We start from the raw sequence: 21021 nt of genomic DNA, 5'->3' as shown, positions 1-21021 counted from the left end.
ATTAAATAATATATACATGTATGATTACTTTTTCTTTATGCAGAAATTTTTAATATTATGATATTTCTTCTAAAAAGTAATTTATCAAAATTAGTACATAAAGACCTGACAAGGGTGAATTACACTGTACCTAAATTATACCGCAAAAAACTTGATTAAGAAAGGCAGGTGTGGTGAATGGTGATTGATTGTATTTTTTTAAAAAACAGAAAAAATAAACATAATACAAGTGTCTATAAGAATACAGAATACGTACAGCTTTTTTTCTTCTTTTCATTCGTTGTGCAGTTCACTAAGTCTTTCATGCATGTTCTGATAAACTGTATGGAATTAGTGATGATACATATTAAAAACAGGAATAAAAAGGGATAAATATGATGCCTTTTAATTTCTTTGAGTCAGCTCTGTTCAGTTGTCTTTTGTAATGTAATAATCTGAGGCCAATAAAATTTACTTTCAATTTCTAAACAAAATTATTGGAAAGGTTCTGCTCTCTTGTGAGCCAATCTTGTTGTCCCTAATCATGGGTTTTGTATCCACTGCTCCTAAAAAGTATACCTGCTCACTTTGGTAAATTTTTCAAAGTTTAAGCACTACCTAGGAAATGATTTTAGCCTGTGGCTGGGCGGTCACTGATGCTTCTCCCACAAATCTGGCTCCTGTATTTTGCCTGGTTGGGCAGAGTTTGATGCTGTTATAGAAAATCTTTAGAGTCCTAGGAAGAATATTTTCTGTTGATTTTACCCTCACTGGATATTTAAACATTTGTTTTCCATCAATAATGGACACACAGATCTCTACTTTTCAATATATCCCATATGTTTCACCAGCTTTGATTTCTTTTCTCAAGCCCTGTCTTAATTACTAGCCTAACGCAGTGAAATATAGCATTCTCTCCCAAGAATACTGCTTTTATGCTTCCTCATGTCTATACGTATCTTCTTTCAGAGATATAAGTATAAATGTAAGTGATTATAGTCCTCATGGATCCCAACATACTCTTTGAGATTTTGTTAACACATAAAATTGATTTGGCCCTTGACTGCCCACATCAGGGAAATCTGGTTCCATTATCCTACAGAAAGCTAAATTGTAAGGATTATTCTGAGTTGTTTCAGAGATTAACGACACCTCTCCCTGCTCTTCGTTTAAGTTCTCTGCCTCCTCCTTGTCTCAATGCATCATCACTAAGCAGAGCAGATACTCCTTGGTAGCAGCCAAACAGACATTTTTTCCTGTACCAACAATTTTCAAGTCGCCTCTCCTGAAGAATGCGGCCATACTCTCTAGAAGGAATTGACTCTGCAGGGTCATCATTCCTGGTTCAGCGCACTTCCTGCCCTTCAGCATCGTCTCCCACTCTATGACTATTCCTTTAGAGTTCTTTTACACAGCATGCACTCTGCATTGCCATTATTTATTTACTTCTTTATCTCCTTAGATGTATACCAGGGACTCCTATAGGTGGAGATCATGACCTATTCATCCCTAGATCCCCAGCACCTACCCCTGAGTTAGGCACATGAAAGTACCCAATAAATATTTGTGATAGGACAGAAGGGAGGAAGGGACTAGAGCAATGCAGACAGACACGTAAGTTTTAAATTTCTAAGTACCGCCAGCTGAGTTAGTCCTTAGAGAATTTAGCTGCTTTTATTCCAGTTCCTGAACCTTGTTCTTTCACATAATAAACCCTGTATTAATAAACAGATTGATCAGTATTGTTTGGTTAAGAACTACTGTGATGATGGAAGTCCAGACTAACAAATGATCTATTTACTTTTCATATGTACTTGAAAAAGATTTCCAGCTTTAGATTGTAATATTGTAGTATAAAATAGGGAAAGTTTCCTATAAGTGGGGTTGACAGCCCCATAATTAAGACAGTGGTACTGAGAAAGTAGTGCAGCTGCAAGGTACAGTTTTTGAACATTGACTGAAGAGATCTGTGAGAACAGAGAAATGCAAACTCTATATATTATGAACTCTCTTTGTGAAGAGATCAAGAATTTATATCAATGTGGCATCTATTTTATCACCATATTCACCAGTCTGCTCAATCCAATGACCAAGACAGTGATAAATGTGAGTAAAATCACAGGGTATTTCACCAAAGAAATGTGTGAAGATAAATTTTTAAGGCACTTGGGATTTAATCTATGATGATATTGGGTTAGACACTAAAAGAGCACATTACTTAGGGATCAGAAAATCACATCAACTTTCCTTTAGAATAGACTTGAAGAACTTTATCCATCTGACATTATTCAGATAACCTGAGAATATGTTTAAATAAAGAAATCAAGCTAGTTTTGTAAATATTGTGTTACATTAGGGTGTTGGAGATAGGGAATTGGTTGATTGGACCATTTTTCAGTTGTTCATATCTCATAAGACTCTATTTAACACACACTTACACCTTCTTCAGGGTCTTGTGATATTAGAAAATCTTTAAAATAATCAATTCAAATTTAGATTCCTTAGTACCATCCTTCTATGCAAAAAGGAATTATCTTGTAGATTACTACTGTCTATGAAGGAGTTTCTTGATAGGGAAATGTAGATAAGGTTCTTTACACATCTCTAGATGAGCAATTCACAATGAGCTTGAAATGCCTCCAATAATTCACCACAGTGTAGTACTTGAATAATACTAGTAATTTTTCTCTAGATACAAAGTAGCTTAAGAGTTGAGACTGTTTTTTTCACTTTGGGTAAAAATATGACAGTAACGATAATAACAGACAGTAGATAACACTTACTTGAACGTGTATACTCCTATGCTGTGGTTTAAATATATAATCTTATTCTCCCAGCATCCCAATAGAGGAGTTATTGTTATTATTTCCAAGTTTTAGGTGAGGAAAATGAAGTTTAGAAAGGTTAAATAACTTTCCCAGATCATATAGCTAGTAAATGACTGAATTGGGATTTAATAAAGCAATTAATATATGTTAATTTGATAGCATTCCTTTACAAAGAAGGAATTCCCCAAAAGAATGTTACTTACAAAGTAATATTCTAGTTTCTCAAAGATCTCAACCAACAAGGGCCTCTGCCACATATGTCCTTATTGGGAGTTTCAGTAGATGTTTGTGTCAGACAAATACAAATCATCCTTTTCTTTTTGTGATTCTTTTACAAACTCCTCTTTGTAGGCTTTTTTTTCAGTTTACTCATTTTGCTATTACCTTGTTACATAAATTCAGCTTCAAGAAACAGACTTGTGAAAAATAAAATAGATTAATGAGAAAATCATCATTTTTAAATAAGTCATATAATGACAAATTTTTTTAATTGTATGTTATATATATATATATATATATATATTTCTTTCACAAATACTTATGTACACAACATGCATACTTGTTGAATTGTTTCCCATAGGAAAAAAGGGTAAAATGTCAAGATCCAAAATACTAACAGTTTTAGAACTTTTCCAAAGTTATCACACATATTAGACATAAACCCTTTAGAACTAGTCTCCTGGATTCAACATTTTAGGCAGATAATGGCCATTATCTGTATAAAGCAAAATGGATTAATACTTACTGAGTCTTTTCATCCTTCTTTTCTGGGCACTTGGATCAAAAGATGATTCACCAATCTATACCCCTCACTCCCTTTGTGCCCTGCCTCACAATTCATCTCTAGGAAATTTCCCCTAATTAACTGTACTCTGCTCTAACCAGAGCTTTATACTCCCTCAGTATAGACCCAACACCTAGGTTATGGGGAGAGAGAAAGAATATAACACAACCTTTGGAAGAAACATACTTTTAAACCAGTATGTGCTTCTGTTGTAATCATGAGCTCATTGATTTTATGTTTGTAAGTAGGTATATAACTTGCATGTGATTTTTTGACTCTGTTCTTGAGCATTTGAGCATTGTTGCAAGCACAGTCAGATGCTCTACTGCACTGGGCCCCTAGCTAAGCCCTTGCTTATTTGTTAGCTGCTTTGGTGCTTTCTCCTATGCTTCAGAAGTTTCAAGCTAGTTAGTAAATGGCCCGTAGAGAGTTAACTTCAGAGTAAAAGTCATTTCAAATCAAGGGAATATATATTTCATATATACATACTTATATTTTTGTGATAAGAACACTTAAAATATACTTCTTAAAACAATTTTCATGTATATACTTATTGTTATTAACTTTACCATGATGCACAACAGGTGTCTTGAACTTATTCCTTGTATCTAACAGAAATTTTGTGTCCGTTGACATCTCCCCAGTACCCTTATTCCTCGGTCTCTGGTAACCAACATTTTCGTCTCTGTTACTATGAGTTCAACTTTTTTAGTATCTATATATAAGTGAGGTCATGTGGTATTTGTCTTTTTGTGCCTGGATACTTTAACTTAACATAATGTCCTTGGGTTCATCCATGTTATCCCAAATGACAGGATTTTCTTTTCTTTTTTAAAGCTGAATAATAGTTCATTGTGTATATATAGTACATTTTCTTCACCTGTTCATCTGGTTGATGGACACATAAGTTGATTCCCTATCTTGGTTATTGTGAATAATGCTGCAATGAATGTAGTATACAGATATTTCTTTGACATAATGATTTTCATTTTCTTTAGATATATACTCAGTAGTAGAATTACTGGATCATAGGCTAGTAACATTTTTTTTGAATTTTTTAGAGGCATCTCTTTTCTGTAATGACCGACCAATCTACATTCCAACCAACAGTTTAGAAGGGTTTCCTTTTCTCCATACCCTCACCAACAGTTATCTATTGTCTTCTTGATGATAGTCATCCTAACAGGTATGAGGTGATACCTCATTGTGGTTTTAATTTACATTTCCCTGATGATTGGTATTATTAATGCATTGTTTAATATACCTATTGGCTGTTTGTATGTCTTCTTTTGAGAAATGTCTGTTCAGGTCCTTTGCCCATTTTTAATCAGGCTGTTTATTTTTTTACTATTGAATTGTTTGACTTTCTTATATATTTTTAATATTAGCCATTTATCAGGTATATGATTTGAATATATATTCTCCCATCATGCAAGTTATTTCTTCATTCTGTTTATTGTTTCCTTGGCTGTTCAGAAGCTTTTTAGCTTAGTATAATTCCATTTGACTAGCTTTTCTTTTTTGGCCTGTACTTTGGGATCATATCCAAAAAATAATTGCCGAGACCAGTATCATAGAGCTTTCTCCTTTTTTATGTAGCAGCTTTACAGTTTCAGATCTTAAGTTTAAATTTTTTATCCATTTTGAGTTGATTTTTGTATATGGTGTGAGATGAGTGTCTAATTTCATTCTACATGTGAATATTCAGTTTTCCCAGCATCATTCATCGAAGAGATTGTCCTTTTTCTACTGTATATTTTTGTTCTTTCTGGGGAAAGCAATTGACCATAAATTTGTGGATTTATTTCTGGTTCACTATTCTGATCCACTGGACTATGTCTGTTGTTAGTCCAATACCATACTGTTTTGATTATTATAGCCTTGTAGCAGATTTTGAAATCAGGTAGTATGATGCATTCAGCTTTTCCCTATTTGTTTAAGATTGCTTTGGCTATATGAGGTATTTTATAGCTCTTTACAGTTATTAAAATTTTTTATCTCTCTTTTTTCTGTGAAAAAATTTGTTGGAATTTTGATAAAAATTGTATTGAATCTGTATATTACTTTGAGATACTATAGGCATTTTAACAATTTAATTCTTCCAGTCCATGAACCATGGGCATCTTTCTGTTTAGTTGTATATTCTTCAGTATCTTTAATCAGAATTTTATAGTTTTTAATGTATAGTTTTTTCACCTCCTTGGTTAAATGTATTCTTAAGTATTTTGGATTTTTGTAGCTATTGTGAATGGAATTATTCTCTTGATTGTGTGGCTAGTTCATTGTTAAGTGTATAGAAGCACTACTGATTTTTGTATATTGATTTTGTATCCTTTGTGAAAGGAAAATAAATCTTGGGGCCTCCAAATCACTAAGCTATAGGGAAAATTCAGGCTGGGAAGTGATTAGGGCCAACCTGTCTCCCATTCTATCCAAAGTCACCCCTCTGCTCACTGAGATAAATGGATATCTGATTGCCTCCTTTAGAGAAGCTAATCAGAAACTCAAAAGAATGCAGCCATTTGTCTGTTATCTACCTGTGACCTAGAAAGCCCCCACCTGGGTTCAAGTCTCACCTTTGCTTCAAGTTGTCCTGCCTCTCCAGACTGAATCAGTGTTCATCTTGCATATGTTGATTTGTGTCTCATGTCTCCCTAGAATGTATAAAACTGAACTGTGTCTGACCACCTCAGGCACATGTCATCAGGAGCTCCTGAGGCTGTGTCACGGACGCATGTGCCCAACTTTGGCAAATAAACTTACTTTCTAAATTAACTGAGACCTGTCTCAGATTTTGGGGGCTCACACCTTCCACTTTACTTATTTATTCTGACATTTTTTGAGGGAGTCTTCAGGGTTTTCTATATATAAGATTATATTGTCTACAAACAGAGACAGTTTAACTTCTTTCTTTCTAACTTGAATGCCTTTTATTTCCTTTTTTTTTTTCTTTTTTGACCAACTGCTCTGGCAAGGGCTTTCAGTACAGAGAGTCCCTGACTTGTGATGGTTAACTTACAAAATTTCAATTTAAAGTAGTGTCAAAGCAATGCACAGTCAGCACAAGCACACTTCAAGTACTCATACAACCATTCTATTTTTCACTTTGAGGACTGTTCAGTTAATTATGTGTGATAGTCAACACTTTATTATAAAATAGGCTTTATTTTAGATGTTTTCTTTCCAAATGTAATATAATCTAATGTAAGTGTTCTGAGCATATTTAAGGTAAACTAGGCTAAACTATGACGTTTGACAGGTTAGATCTGTTAAACACATTTTGAACTTACAATATTTTCAACTTACAATGGGTTTATTCAAATGTAATCCCATTGTAAGTTGAGGAACATCTGTACTATGTTGAATGCAAGTGGAAAGAGTGGGTATCCTTGTCTTGTACTTGGTCTTAGAGGAAAGACTTTCAACTTTTTACCATTGATTATGATGTTAACTATGGACTTGTCATATATAGCTTTTCTTTTGTGGAGTTACATCCCTTCTATCTAATTCACTGAAAGTTTTTAGCATGAAATGATGTTTAATTTTGTCAAATGCCTTTTCTGTATCTACTCAGATTATCATATGGCTTTTATTCTTCATTATGATAATATGGTGCACTACATTTATAGGAACATTTATGTTATATATAGTATAGCTGCCCTTTCTATATTTGGTTTTCATTTACTTGGAATATCTATTTCTATCCCTCCACTTTCAGTGTATTTGTGTACTTAAAGATCAAGTCAGTCACTTGTAGGCAGCATTTAATTGGGTAATTTTTTTTATCCATTCAGCCACTCAATGTTTTTGGATTGGAGAACTTAATCCATTTACTTTCAAATAATTGTAGAAAAGTAAGAACTTAGTACTGTGGTTTTGTTGTTTTCTGGTTATTTTGTACATTTTTTTCCTTCTCTTACATTCTTTGCTATTACATATTTTTCTCTAGTGTTATGCTTTGAATTTTTACTTTTTATCTTTTGTGTATCTACAAAGCTTTTTGCTTTGTGATTACCGTAAGACTCATGTAAAGCATCTTATAGTTATAACAGTATGTTTTAAGCTGATAACAATGTAGCTTTAATTTTCTTTCCAACTTTTTTTATTTTAAGTTCAGGGAGTACATGTGCAGTTTATTACATGGGTAAATTGGGTGTCACAGGGATTTGGTGTACAGAATATTTTTTCACATAGGTAATAAGCATAGTACTCAATAGGTAGTTTTGCAATCCTCACTCTACTCCCACTCCCCACTCTCAAGTAGGCCCCAGTATCTATTGCTCTTCTTTTTTTGTGCATGTGTACTCAATATTTAGCTCTCACTTATAAATGAGAACATACAGGATTTGGTTTTCTGTTTCTATTTTAATTCACTTAGGACAATGGCCTTCAGCTCCATCCATGTTGCTGCAAAGGACATGAACTCATTCATTTTTATGACTGCGTAATATTCCGTGATGTATATGCACCACATTTTCTTTATCCAGTCCACGGTTCATGAGCAGTTAGGTTGATTTCATGTCTTTGCTATTGTAAATCCAATTTAACTTTCATTGCATAAAGAAATCTGCACTTCTACTATCTCCCCACATTTTATGTTTTCAGTGTCACAATTTGCATCTTTTTATATTGTGTATCTTTTAACAGATTATTTTAGCTATTATTATTTTTAGTATTTTTTCTTTTAAGCTTCATCCTAAGATTTAAGTGATTTACATGCCACTTTTACAGAATTAGAATATTCTAATTTTACTTTGTACTTACTTTTTACCAGTGAGTTTTATACTTTCATGTTTAGGTTACTAATAGCATCAGTTTCTTACCTTAAATAATTCCTTTTCACAATTTTTAAGACAGTTCGGGGGGTTGATAAACTCTCACACTTTTGTCTGGGAAAGTCTTTATCTCTTATGCATTTCTGAAAGACAGCTTTGCCAGATAAATTAGTCTCGGTTGGCAGTTTGTTGTTGTTTTGGGGGGATTCTTTGTTTTTTCTGGGCATTTTGTATACATCATCTCTCTCTTCTGACCTCTAAAAATTCTGTTCATAGCCTTACTGAAAGCTCCTTTTTCAGTATGTGATAATGCTTCTTTTTCTTGCTACTCTCATGATCCTCTCTTTGACTTTGATTTTTGAATCCATGGCTATAATATGTTTTTGTACAGTTTTGTTTGGATTGAATATAATTAGACACCTTTGCCCTTTATGTATCAGAAAATTTATATCTTTCTATAGATTGTAGAAATTTTCAGCTTTTTTTTTTTTTTTTTTTTTTGAGGCAGAGTCTCACTCTGTCTCCCAGGCTGGAGTGCAGTGGCACTATCTCAGCTCACTGCAACCTCCGCCTCCCAGGTTCAAGTGAATCTCTTGCCTCAGCCTCCTGAGTAGCTGGGACTACAGATGTGTGCCACCATGCCTGGCTAATTTTTTGTATGTTTAGTAGAGAGAGATTGGGTTTCACTGTGTTAGCCAGGATGGTCTTGGTCTCCTGACCCTGTGATCCGCCCTCCTCGGCCTCCCAGAGTGCTGGGATTACAGGCATGAGCCACTGAGCCGGGCCAGCTTTTTTTTTTTTTTTTTTTTTTAAATAATATAAGATTTCTGTCCCTTTATATTTCTTTCTCTTCTTTAACTCATAATTTACAATACTTGATCTTTTGATTTTGTTCCATAAATTTGGTTTTCTTCTCTTCTTTGCATATTTTCAAATAACTTGTCTCTAAATCTTTTTTTCTACTTGATGCATTCTGCTATTGAAAATATTTTTTTATTTATTGTATTTTCAACCCCAGAATTTTTCTAACACAATTTTAATATCTCTGTAAAATTTATCATTTTTTAATTGTTATCCTGGTTTCAATAAACTAATTCTGTGTATTTTCTTAAACTCTGCTGAGCTTCCTTAAAATAATTATTTTTAATTATTTCTCAGAAAGTTTGCACATACCCATTTCTTTGGGGCAACTACTAAAATATTGTGGTCTTTGTGGTGATATGCCTCTTTGGTTTTTAATGTTTCTTGTTGCTTTATGCTGATGTCTGCACATTTGGTGGAGAAGTTATTTATTCAGACTCTGCATAGTAGTTTTGGTGTTGAAAGATCATGCCTTATGGGGTGGGTGTGTACAGTGGTGCTTGCTGGTTGGAGTTCAGAGGTTCCAGCACCAAGGGTGAAGTTGCATAGTCTCTGTATAGTTCTATCAGCTGATGTCAAGGTTGATGAAGATTGCAGGCATCCTTGGCAGCAAACACTGTGGATATCTGCAGTTGTGATGAGAATTGCTGGGACCTTTAATAACAATCACTACTAGGGTCCTTTCAGTCTTTTATTTTCCTGCTGGAGAAGTTGTAATTGAATAAATCCATTTTGGCATTGGGTTAAGTTTGCTAGCCCTTTTATATCCGTGGTGGCACTGGAGTCTGATGAGTTGGTCAAGCATAGAGCTGGGGCCTAAAGTACAGGCTTACAGGGAAGGAATACTGACTCTGGAGTCTGGGGCAGTAATGGCACTGGGCTCAGGGCACAGATGCCTCCATTGCCACATTGGTAACTCTATGCAAGGCATGGGTGATTATGAAACACCTGGGAAGCCAAGAAAGAGAGGACAGGCAGGCTCAGAGTTCACTGTGGATGTAGCTCTCTATGGCTGCTATGTTTACACCCAGAGCATGGGAATGCTCAAGAGACCATGGCTTGAAAGAGAAACATCTGAACTAGCTCTGTATGACTGTGCACTACAGCGTCTGAGACATTTATACATTCTTATGTTGATAGATGCTTAGACAGATTCTAGATCTTGGCTATTTTTTTTAAGGTGCGGTTAAACTGAAAACTTTATTTTCAAATAGCAAGATTTTTCACTCAGGCAAAATAAAACATGGGAGAATACTGAATCACTAGCCAATATCTTTTTTTTTCTTATACTTTAAGTTTTAGGGTACATGTGCACAACGTGCAGGTTTGTTACATATGTATACTTGTGCCATTTTGGTGTGCTGCACCCATTAACTCTTCGTTTAACATTAGGTATATCTCCAAATGCTATCCCTTCCCCTCCCCACACTCCACAATAGGACCTGGTGTGTGATGTTTCCCCTTCCTGTGTCCATGTGTTCTCACTGTTCAATTCCCACCTATGAGTGAGAACATGCAGTGTTTGTTTTTTTGTCCTTGCGATAGTTTGCTGAGAATGATGGTTTCCAGCTTCATCCGTGTCCCTACAAAGGACATGAACTCATCATTTTTTACAGCTGCATAGTATTCCATGGTGTATATGTGCCACACTTTCTTAATCCTGTCTATCATTGTTGGACATTTGGGTTGGTTCCAAGTCTTTGTTATTGTGAATAGTGCCGCAATAAACATGCATGTGCATGTGTCCTTATAGCAGCATGTTTTATAATTCTTTGGGTATATACCCAGTAATGGGATGGCTGGGTCAAATGGTATTTCTAGTTCGAGATCCCTGAGGAATTGCCACACTGACTTCCACAATGGCTGAACTAGTTTACAGTCCCACCAACAGTGTAAAAGTGTTCCTATTTCTCCACATCCTCTCCAGCACCTATTGTTTCCTGACTTTTTAATGATTGCCATTCTAATTGGTGTGAGATGGTTTCTCATTGTGGTTTTGATTTGCATTTCTCTGATGGCCAGTGATGATGAGCATTTTTTCATGTGTCTTTTGACTGCATAAATGTCTTCTTTTGAGAAGTGTCTGTTCATATCCTTTGCCCACTTGTTGATGGGGTTGTTTTTTTTCTTGTGAATTTGTTTGAGTTCACTGTAGATTCTAGATATTAGCCCTTTGTCAGATGAGTAGATTACAAAAATTTTCTCCCATTCTGTAGGTTTCCTGTTCACTCTGATGGTAGTTTCTTTTGCTGTGCAGAAGCTCTTTAGATTAATTAGATCCCATTTGTTAATTTTGGCTTTTGTTGCCATTGCTTTTGGTGTTTTAGACATGAAGTCCTTGCCCATGCCTATGTCCTGAATGGTATTGCCTAGGTTTTCTTCTAGGGTTTTTATGGTTTTAGGTCTAACATTTAAGTCTTTAATCCATCTTGAATTAATTTTTATATAAGGTGTAAGGAAAGGATCCAGTTTCAGCTTTCTACATGTGGCTAGCCAGTTTTCTCAGCACCATTTATTAAATAGGGAATTATTTCCCCATTTCTTGTTTTTGTCAGGTTTTTCAAAGATCAGATGGTTGTAGATATGTGGCATTATTTCTGAGGGCTCTCTTCTCTTCCATTTTTCTATATCTGTGTTTGGGTACCAGTATCATGCTATTTTGGTTACTGTAGCCTTGTAGTATAGTTTGAAGTCAGGTAGCATGATGCCTCCAGCTTTGTTCTTTTGGCTTAGGATTGACTTGGCAATGTGGGCTCTTTTTTGGTTCCATATGAACTTTAAAGTAGCAAATGGAAAACAAAAAAAGACAGGGGTTGCAATCCTACTGTCTGATAAAACAGACTTTAAACCAACAAAGATCAAAAGAGACAAAGGAGGCCAGTACATAATGGTAAAGGGATCAATTCAACAAGAAGAGCCAACTGTCCTAAATATATATGCACCCAATACAGGAGCACCCAGATTCATAAAGCAAGTCCTTAGAGACCTAAAAAGAGAGAGACTTAGACTCCCACACGATAATAATGGGAGACTGTAACACCCCACTGTCAACATTAGACAGAATAATGAGACAGACAGTAAACAAAGATATCTAGAACTGAACTCAACTCTGCACCAAGCAGACCTAATAGACATCTACAGAACTCTCCACCCCAAATAAACAGCATATGCATTCTTTTCAGCATCACACCACACCTATTCCAAAATTGACCACATAGTTGGAAGTAAAGCACTCTTCAGCAAATGTAAAAGAACAGAAATTATAACAAACTGTCTCTCAGACCACAGTGCAATCAAACTAGAACTCAAGATTAAGAAACTCACTCAAAACTGCTCAACTACATGGATAGAGACATAAAAAACACTTCAAAAAATCAATGAATCCAGGAGCTGGTTTTTTGAAAAGATCAACAAAATTGATAGACCACTAGCAAGACTAATGAAGAAGAAAAGAGAGAAGACTCAAATAGACTCAGTAAAAAATGATAAAGGGGATATCACCACCGATCCCACAGAAATACAAACTACCATCAGAGAATACTATAAACACCTCTATGCAAATAAACTAGAAAATCTAGAAGAAATGGATAAATTCCTCGACAAATACACCCGCCCAAGACTAAACCAGGAAGAAGTTGAATCTCTGAATAGACCAGTAACAGGCTCCGAAATTGGCAACCAACAAAAGTCCAGGACCAGATGGATTGACAGCTGAATTCTACCAGAGGTACAAGGAGGAAATTTTCTGAAACTATTCCAATCAATAGAAAAAGAGGGAATCCTCCCTAACTCATTTCATGAGGCCAGCATCATCCGGATACCAAAGCCTGGCAGAGACACAGCAAAAAAAGAGAATTTTAGACCAATATCCCTGATGAACATCGATGCAAAAATCCTCAATAAAATACTGGCAAACCGAATCCAGCAGCACACCAAAAAGTTTATCCACCATGATCAAGTGGGCTTCATCCCTGGGATGCAAGGCTGGTTCAACATATGCAAATCAATAAACATAATCCAGCATATAAACAGAACCAATGACAAAAACCACATGATTACCTCAATAGATGCAGAAAAGGCCTTTGACAAAATTCAACAACCCTTCATGCTAAAGACTCTCAACAAATTAGGTATTGATGGGACGTATCTCAAAATAATAAGAGCTATCTATGACAAACCCACAGCCAATATCATACTGAATGGGCAAAAACTGGAAGCATTCCCTTTGAAAACTGGCACAAGACAGGGATGCCCTCTCTCACCACTCCTATTCAACATAGTGTTGGAAGTTCTGGCCAGGGCAGTCAGGCAGGAGAAGGAAATAAAGGGTATTCAATTAGGAAAAGAGGAAGTCAAATTGTCCCTGTTTGCAGATGACATGATTTTATATCTAGAAAACCCCATTGTCTCAGCCCAAAATCTCCTTAAGCTGATAAGCAACTTCAGCAAAGTCTCAGGATACAAAATCAATGTGCAAAAATCACAAACATACTTATACACCAATAACAGACAAACAGAGAGCCAAATCATGAGTGAACTTCCATTCACAATTGCTTCAAAGAGAATAAAATACATAGGAATGCAACTTACAAGGGACGTGAAGGACCTCTTCAAGGAGAGCTACAAACAACTGCTCAGTGAAATAAAAGAGGATACAAACAATTGGAATAACATTCCATGCTCATGGGTAGGAAGAATCAATAGCATGAAAATGGCCATACTGCCCAAGGTAATTTATAGATTCAATGCCATCCCCCCATCAAGCTACCAATGACTTTCTTCACAGAATTGGATCTTGGCTATTGTGAATAGGGTTCCAGTAAACATGGTGATGCAGGTATCCTTTTGATAGACTGATTTAATTTCCTTTGGACAAATAGTAGTGGGATTGCTGGATTATATTGTAATTCTATTTTTTGTTTTTTTTGAGAAATCACCATACTGCTTTCCATGGATACACTCATTTGCATTCCTACTAACAGTACATAAACATTCCATTTTATCCACATTCTCACCAGCTTCTGGGTTTTTTTTGTCTTCTTAATAATAGCCATTGTAACTGGAATGAGATGGATCACACTGTAGTTTTTATTTGCATTTCCCTGATGATTATGTTGAGCATTTTTTTGTATAACTTACCCATTTGTATGTCTCCTCCTAAGGCATGTTGGTTCATGTCCTTTGCCCCCTTATTACTTGGATTATTTATTTTTTATTGTTGCATTGCTTGAGTTTCTTGCATACTCTGGATATTAGTCCATTTATTCAGATAATTAGTTTGCAAATATATTTTCTCATTCTGTAAGTTACCTCTGCCCTCTTGATCGTTTCCTTTGCTATGCAGAAGCTTCTTAGTTCAATATAGTCCAATTCAACTATTTTTTTGTTTTTTTTTTCTTTTACTTTAGCTTCACGGGGTACATGTGAAAGTTTATTACGTGGATAATTTCTGTGTCACTGCAGTTTGGTATGCAAATGATCTTTTCACCGAGGTAGTGAGCACAGTACCCAATAGGTAGTTGTTCAGTTATTACCCCCTCCCTCTGACCCTACCTGTTATAGTAGTCCCTGGTGTCTATTGTTCCCATCTTGCTGTTCATGTGTACTCAATGTTTAGCTTCCACTTATATGTGAAAATCTGTGGTATTTGGTTTCCTGTTCCTGCATTAATTGATTTGCTTAGGTAATGGCCTCTAGCTGCATTTGCACTGCTGCAAAAGACACGATTTTGTTCTCTTTTTATAGCTGCAATAGTATTCCATGCTATATATATTGCATAGATTATGTATATAATACATATATATTTTTTTTTCTTAGGTAATTTATAGCCAATTTTTTAAAGGAGTTTGTTGTTTATTTGTAGGAGCAAGCCAGTTATGATGTGTCACGCTATGAAAACATTTTTTACCTGTTCCGGGTTCTGGAGCAGCTTCTTCAAAAGGAAACCAAAGAAGGCAACACTTCAGGTATAGGTCATGATGACCAAGAAATCAAGAAATTTCTTCAGAAGCATGATGAAACTATTTTCCAACTTTCTGATACATTTCCTTTGTTTACTTTTTATTTATGGAGAGTGGGCATTCTTTTGAACTTAGCACAGATAGAAACTCTTAAAAATAACTCCATTCCTTAGCAATTTACCACGTTTGAAGCATAATAAAGTAGAATATATGAAAATCTCATATTGAAAAGATTTTCAATAGTATTTTAATTAGCATTTTAGAATTGATCTCTAAATATAATTATCAATTCAACTTAATGGTTAGTCTTAAATTGTATGAAATTTTATGAGTCATATTTCTATACTAAAATCAGCCAGTTTCAGTTGGTAATGCCATCCTTATTCCCATGTAACTGTATTTTATTTCACTTAATATGGTTTAGCTCTATTATTCTGTAAAATGGACCATTAATTGTCTGTCTCTTAAAAGATATTGAAGCTGTAAAAGATTTCCATGTAATTGATGCTAAATGGTAATCAAAGAGATTTTTAAAGTTTAGTTGCATTATCAACACAAAGTGTTGGAATATAAGTGGTCATAAATGCAATTTTAAAAACTTTTTCTTACATAGTTGAACTTATATCATTGCTTTCATCTTAGACAAGAATCATATAGAAGTAGAATTTTTTTAACCTTTGGAAACTCAATTGCTTTTTATTTCATATGGCTAAAACATTGGTCGAGCTCTTTTGAAAATACTGTTAGTTGTTTAAAATGTTCTTTGTTTTTCAACAAATACTTGTTTCAATTCTGTTGATTAAATATGTTATAATAGTCTTGTAATTGTTAAATAGTACACAATTAAGTCACTAGAGATACTTTATAAATTCTAATATCCATCTGAAAATGAAATTTATAGTTATTTGGTTGAATTTTTCAGTTATACAATTTCATTGACTTCATTTCAACGATTAAAATCATAACCACAAACTTAATGAGTATATGTTACATTTCCTATAGAGCCATTTACGGAACACAAAATATAAATTTTCTTTATTAATGATACGTGATAGTGTTTTATAAGTTAATTAGCATTCCTAAATGTCATTGGCATTAAAAGTAATCTTGCTAATTCCACCTACAATGTATATACAATTATGTCATCTGGCACGATTATCTTTGGAATTATTTCTAGCATTTTTGAAAAGATAATGCCTTTTTGATAATCCTGAAACTACATGTATGTCAGTCAGCTTTTGTTATGTAACAGATAATCAATCATAAAATATCAGTGGTATACAACAATAATATTTCTCAGATATATGCAGGTCACTCAAGGATCAGCTGATTTGGACTGGACTTTAATGAAAAGCTCTGCTCAGGTTGCACATACCACAGGAATAGGCTTCTTGCTAAAAGTCAGGCTTTCTTCTCTTCCACATGTGCATATTCTGAGAACCTCAGTGGAAGCTCCTCTCATGGCAGTGGCAGCTCCTCTCATGGCAGTGACAGTTGAGCAAGATGAAAGGCTAGGCTGAGAAATGTCACATTAGCACTTCCATCCACATGCATTGTCAAAGTACATCAAATAGTCAAGCTCAAAGAAAAGTGACAGGGGAGTAGGCTTCACCTTGAGTGGGAGAACTTGCAGTTACATGGCAATGAGCATGGATGTAGGTAGGTATTTAGGGCCAATAATTTACTTCACAACAAGTACCAGTTGAATACAAGAAGGATATTCCAAATCTTGGATTAGGAGGGATTTTTCTAATTTTTCTAATGTCTGATTCCTGTGAACACCTGTGAAGGCTTATGGACATCACTTCAGTTGATGGCATTACACAAAATCCACTTTCCATGACACCTTCATCTTCTTTCATTGTGATTAAACAAGATTGGTAAATACACAAATACCAGCAATGGCCCTTTCCCCATTGCAGCCAGCCAATGTAATGATCAGCTAAGAAACTTTTGGAACTACAACAAATTTATTAATTTCAGTGGTCTCCAAGGCTTCAAGTTCTGAAAATTAGCCTAGGAAATGTATTTATTATAAAAGAAGATGCAAGATGTTGGGATCACTGTGAATGCACAAAATGGAGAAACATTTTATTTCCATTTGGTATCCATTTTATATAAACACTTAACTTCCACCAAGTATATGGTACTTAAACTTTCATTATCCTGTGTTTCAGTCTATATCAGAGTGAATGGTGTAGTAAATTAGTATTAAGGTCCAAATCTATTGGTCAAAAAGAAGATAAAATGATAAAATGAGACTTTTATCTGTGTTTCAGTAAAGCAGTGAATGAATGAATGATTTAAACTGGTATTACAATGTTTAAGAATATTATAACAGTTTATATTTAGGTAATGTCTAACTTTAAAATTAAGGTTTTAGGGATAAGAGTAATGGAGTCAGTCAGTAGTAATTGGGCAGCATTGAAACTGGATATAAGATAGGACAGGAAATAAAGAGAACCATAGAATGATCATAAAAATGAAGGAAATAAAAAGTGATGATAATTGCTATAACTCATACTATTTATTATAAGTTATAATAAATATATATTTTATATGAGAGTAAATATATATTAAATTTTATATACATTTATATAATAAAATATATGAATAAGTAATATTATACATATATATATATACGATATGTATAATACCAAATAGCCAGGTACTTACCTAAGCATTTTACATATATTAACCTTTTTGATTCTCCCAGCAACTGTATGAGAAAGGTACAGTTATTTCCTGAATCTGTATTTTAGAGATGAAGAACTCAGAACTTGCCCAAGTTCACAACACCAGGAAGTGGCAGTTAGGTTTCATCCTGAGGAAGTCCATCTTCCAATTCCACACTCCTACTTTACTGCACTGCCTGTTATGTGCAGCTCTCCTGGCACTTCAGGAAACTTTCACAAGCACCACTTCTTTGCAATTGTCCTCAAAGCTTTATACATGCTTAACTATGAACCTTAAGGCACAACAGTGGAAATTACTAGCTTATGATTAGCTTATTTTGGATTTTTTAACTGCTGTAAACAAGTTGTCCTATCTATAAGCAAACCAGAGGAACAGCATCTTTGACCTTTTCAAGGTTGTAGCATCTTGCTACTCAAGACTGCAGCCAAGTTACAGATTGTCTTCAAACAATAATGTCCTAAAAGGTACAGAGCTCCCTCCAGAGGTGTTTAGGTAGACTGTGAGGCTGTAATGATAAGCAAAATGGGGAGAGAAAACAAATCTGATTGGTTTGTTCTTGGAAAAATATATACAATTATCTCACAGGCCTTGTACTTCTTAATGGTATCTGTTGTCTTTTAGGCAAGGTCAGCATGTTTCAAGAGAGGCAGGGAAACAAGTCATTTGCATTTCCAGAATTTTATGTACATTTGCAGAATTTCTGAAAGCCATATTGTGGGGAAAATATTGACAGTTCTGCTTTATTATAACCTAATTTCATTTATTCATAAAATATGAAGCACCAAGTGTCTACAACCAATTATTTGCAAAAATAAAACATACTAAGCCTTAACTTTTGTCAGATTTATGAAACCAAGCTTTCTTTTAGCAGTCAGTATAATGACCAAACTACATCAATATTTGCTGAAGGAGATAATTAACTTGTTAATGTTTATCTAATATTGAAAAAATATATAGGATTTTATTATTGTTAAAAGTTAATTTATTCTTTCTGAATTATTTATAGAATTGTATAATACAAAATTTATCTGGTTAATATACTGGTCTTGTAAGAACTTTCTAAATATTACAGAGTATTACAAACACATAAAAAATAAACTCAGCCTCTTTTTTTGTCTTTTACTTAATATGACAGTCATCTGTTTTTATTTAATATGAAAGGGATTTTAAAGATCTATCCCTAATAGGAAGCAAAGCTTCTGAAAATAAAATAATGTTCTAACAAACATTTAAGACATTTAAATAATTCAATTATATATTTCATGGGCATTTACCCTATATTTATAGTATTTTCTTCTGACATTTTAATCTAAATTTTGCTCTAGCTGCTTAAATTGTTGGTGAACTTTTGTTGTATTTCTGTCAGTAGTTGTGTTTATGTAAGTGTTTAGTCAGTCCACTGGAGCAGCAAGATTTCCAGGTGATAATGTTAATTAACCTTAGTTGTCTCTGACCATATATAAAGCAGTGGTCCTCAAATGTGGTCCCCAACCCAGACATATTAGCATCACTTGGAAACTTGTAAGAAATAAATATTTTAGGCAGTATGGCCATTTTCACGATATTGATTCTTCCTACCCTTGAGCATGGAATGTTCTTCCATTTGTTTGTATCCTCTTTTATTTCGTTGAGCAGTGGTTTGTAGTTCTCCTTCAGGTAATTTATAGATTCAGTGCCATCCCCATCAAGCTACCAATGACTTTCTTCACAGAATTGGAAAAAACTACTTTAAAGTTCATATGGAACCAAAAAAGACCCCGCATCGCCAAGTCAATCCTAAGCCAAAAGAGCAAAGCTGGAGTCATCACGCTACCTGACTTCAAACTATACTACAAACCTACAGTAACCAAAACAGCATGGTACTGGTACCAAAACAGAGATGTAGACCAATGGAACAAAACAGAGCCCTCAGAAATAATGCCGCATATCTACAACCATCTGATCTTTGAAAAACCTGACAAAAACAAGAAATGGGGAAAGGATTCCCTATTTAATAAATGGTGCTGGGAAAACTGGCTAGCTATATGTAGAAAGCTGAAACTGGATCCCTTCCTTACACCTTATGCAAAAATTAATTCAAGATGGATTAACGACTTACATGTTAGACCTAAAACCATAAAAACCCTAGAAGAAAACCTAGGCAATACCATTCAGGACATAGGCATGGGCAAGGACTTCATGTCTAAAACACCAAAAGCAATGGCAACATAAGCCAAAATTGACAAATGGGATCTAATTAAACTAAACAGCTTCTGCACAGCAAAAGAAACTACCATCAGAGTGAACAGCCAACCTACAGAATGGGAGAAAATTTTTGCAATCTACTCATTTGACAAAGGGCTAATACCCAGAATCTACAAAGAACTCAAACAAATGTACAAGAAAAAAACAAACAACCCCATCAACAAGTGGGCGAAGGACATGAACAGACACTTCTCAAAAGAAGACATTTATGCAGCCAAAAGATACCTGAAAAAATGCTCATCATCACTGGCCATCGGAGAAATGCAAATCAAAACCACAATGAGATACCATCTCACACCAGTTAGAATGGCCATCATTAAGAAGTCAGAAAACAACAGGTGCTGGAGAGGATGTGGAGAAATAGGAACACTTTTACACTGTTGGTGGGACTGTAAACTAGTTCAACCATTGTGGAAGTCAGTGTGGCAATTCCTCAGGGATCTCGAACTAGAAATACCATTTGACCCAGCAATCTCATTACTAGGTATATACCCAAAGGATTATAAATCATGCTGCTATAAAGACACATGCACACGTATGTTTATTGTGGCACTATTCACAATAGCAAAGACTTGGAACCAACCCAAATGTCCAACAACGATAGACTGGATTAAGAAAATGTGGCACATATACACCATGGAATACTATGCAGCTGTGAAAAATGATGAGTTCATATCCTTTGTAGGGACATGGATGAAGCTGCAAACCATCATTCGCGGCCAACTATCACAAGGACAAAAACCAAACACTGCATGTTCTCACTCGTAGGTGGGAATTGAACAGTGAGAACACATGGACACAGGAAGGGGAACATCACACACCGGGGCCTTTTGTGGGGTGGAGGGAGGGGAAAGGATAACATTAGGAGATATACCTAATGTTAAATGATGAGT

The 21021-nt window shown here is 34.9% G+C and overlaps 1 protein-coding gene across 2 annotated transcripts in view; it reads left to right on the top strand.

The window, feature by feature from the left end:
* The window catches only part of MEI4 (meiotic double-stranded break formation protein 4), a 239635-nt gene extending 220624 nt beyond the window's left edge, over positions 1–19011 (top strand). Inside the window, exon 5 of one of the 2 annotated variants that reach the window (XM_030802673.1) lies at positions 15091–19011. In XM_030802673.1, coding sequence (XP_030658533.1) covers positions 15091–15360 — 270 coding nt within the window. In that variant the 3' untranslated portion in view covers positions 15361–19011. The remainder of the gene's footprint in view (positions 1–15090) is intronic. The other variant, XM_012502834.2, reaches the window with a different exon arrangement.
* The last annotated feature ends 2010 nt before the right edge of the window (positions 19012–21021 follow it).

The sequence above is a fragment of the Nomascus leucogenys genome, chromosome 3 (assembly GCF_006542625.1).
Source record: "Nomascus leucogenys isolate Asia chromosome 3, Asia_NLE_v1, whole genome shotgun sequence".
NCBI lineage: Eukaryota > Metazoa > Chordata > Mammalia > Primates > Hylobatidae > Nomascus > Nomascus leucogenys.
The sequence above is the reverse complement of the archived record's forward strand: the minus strand, read 5'-3'. Positions and strand labels throughout refer to the sequence as shown.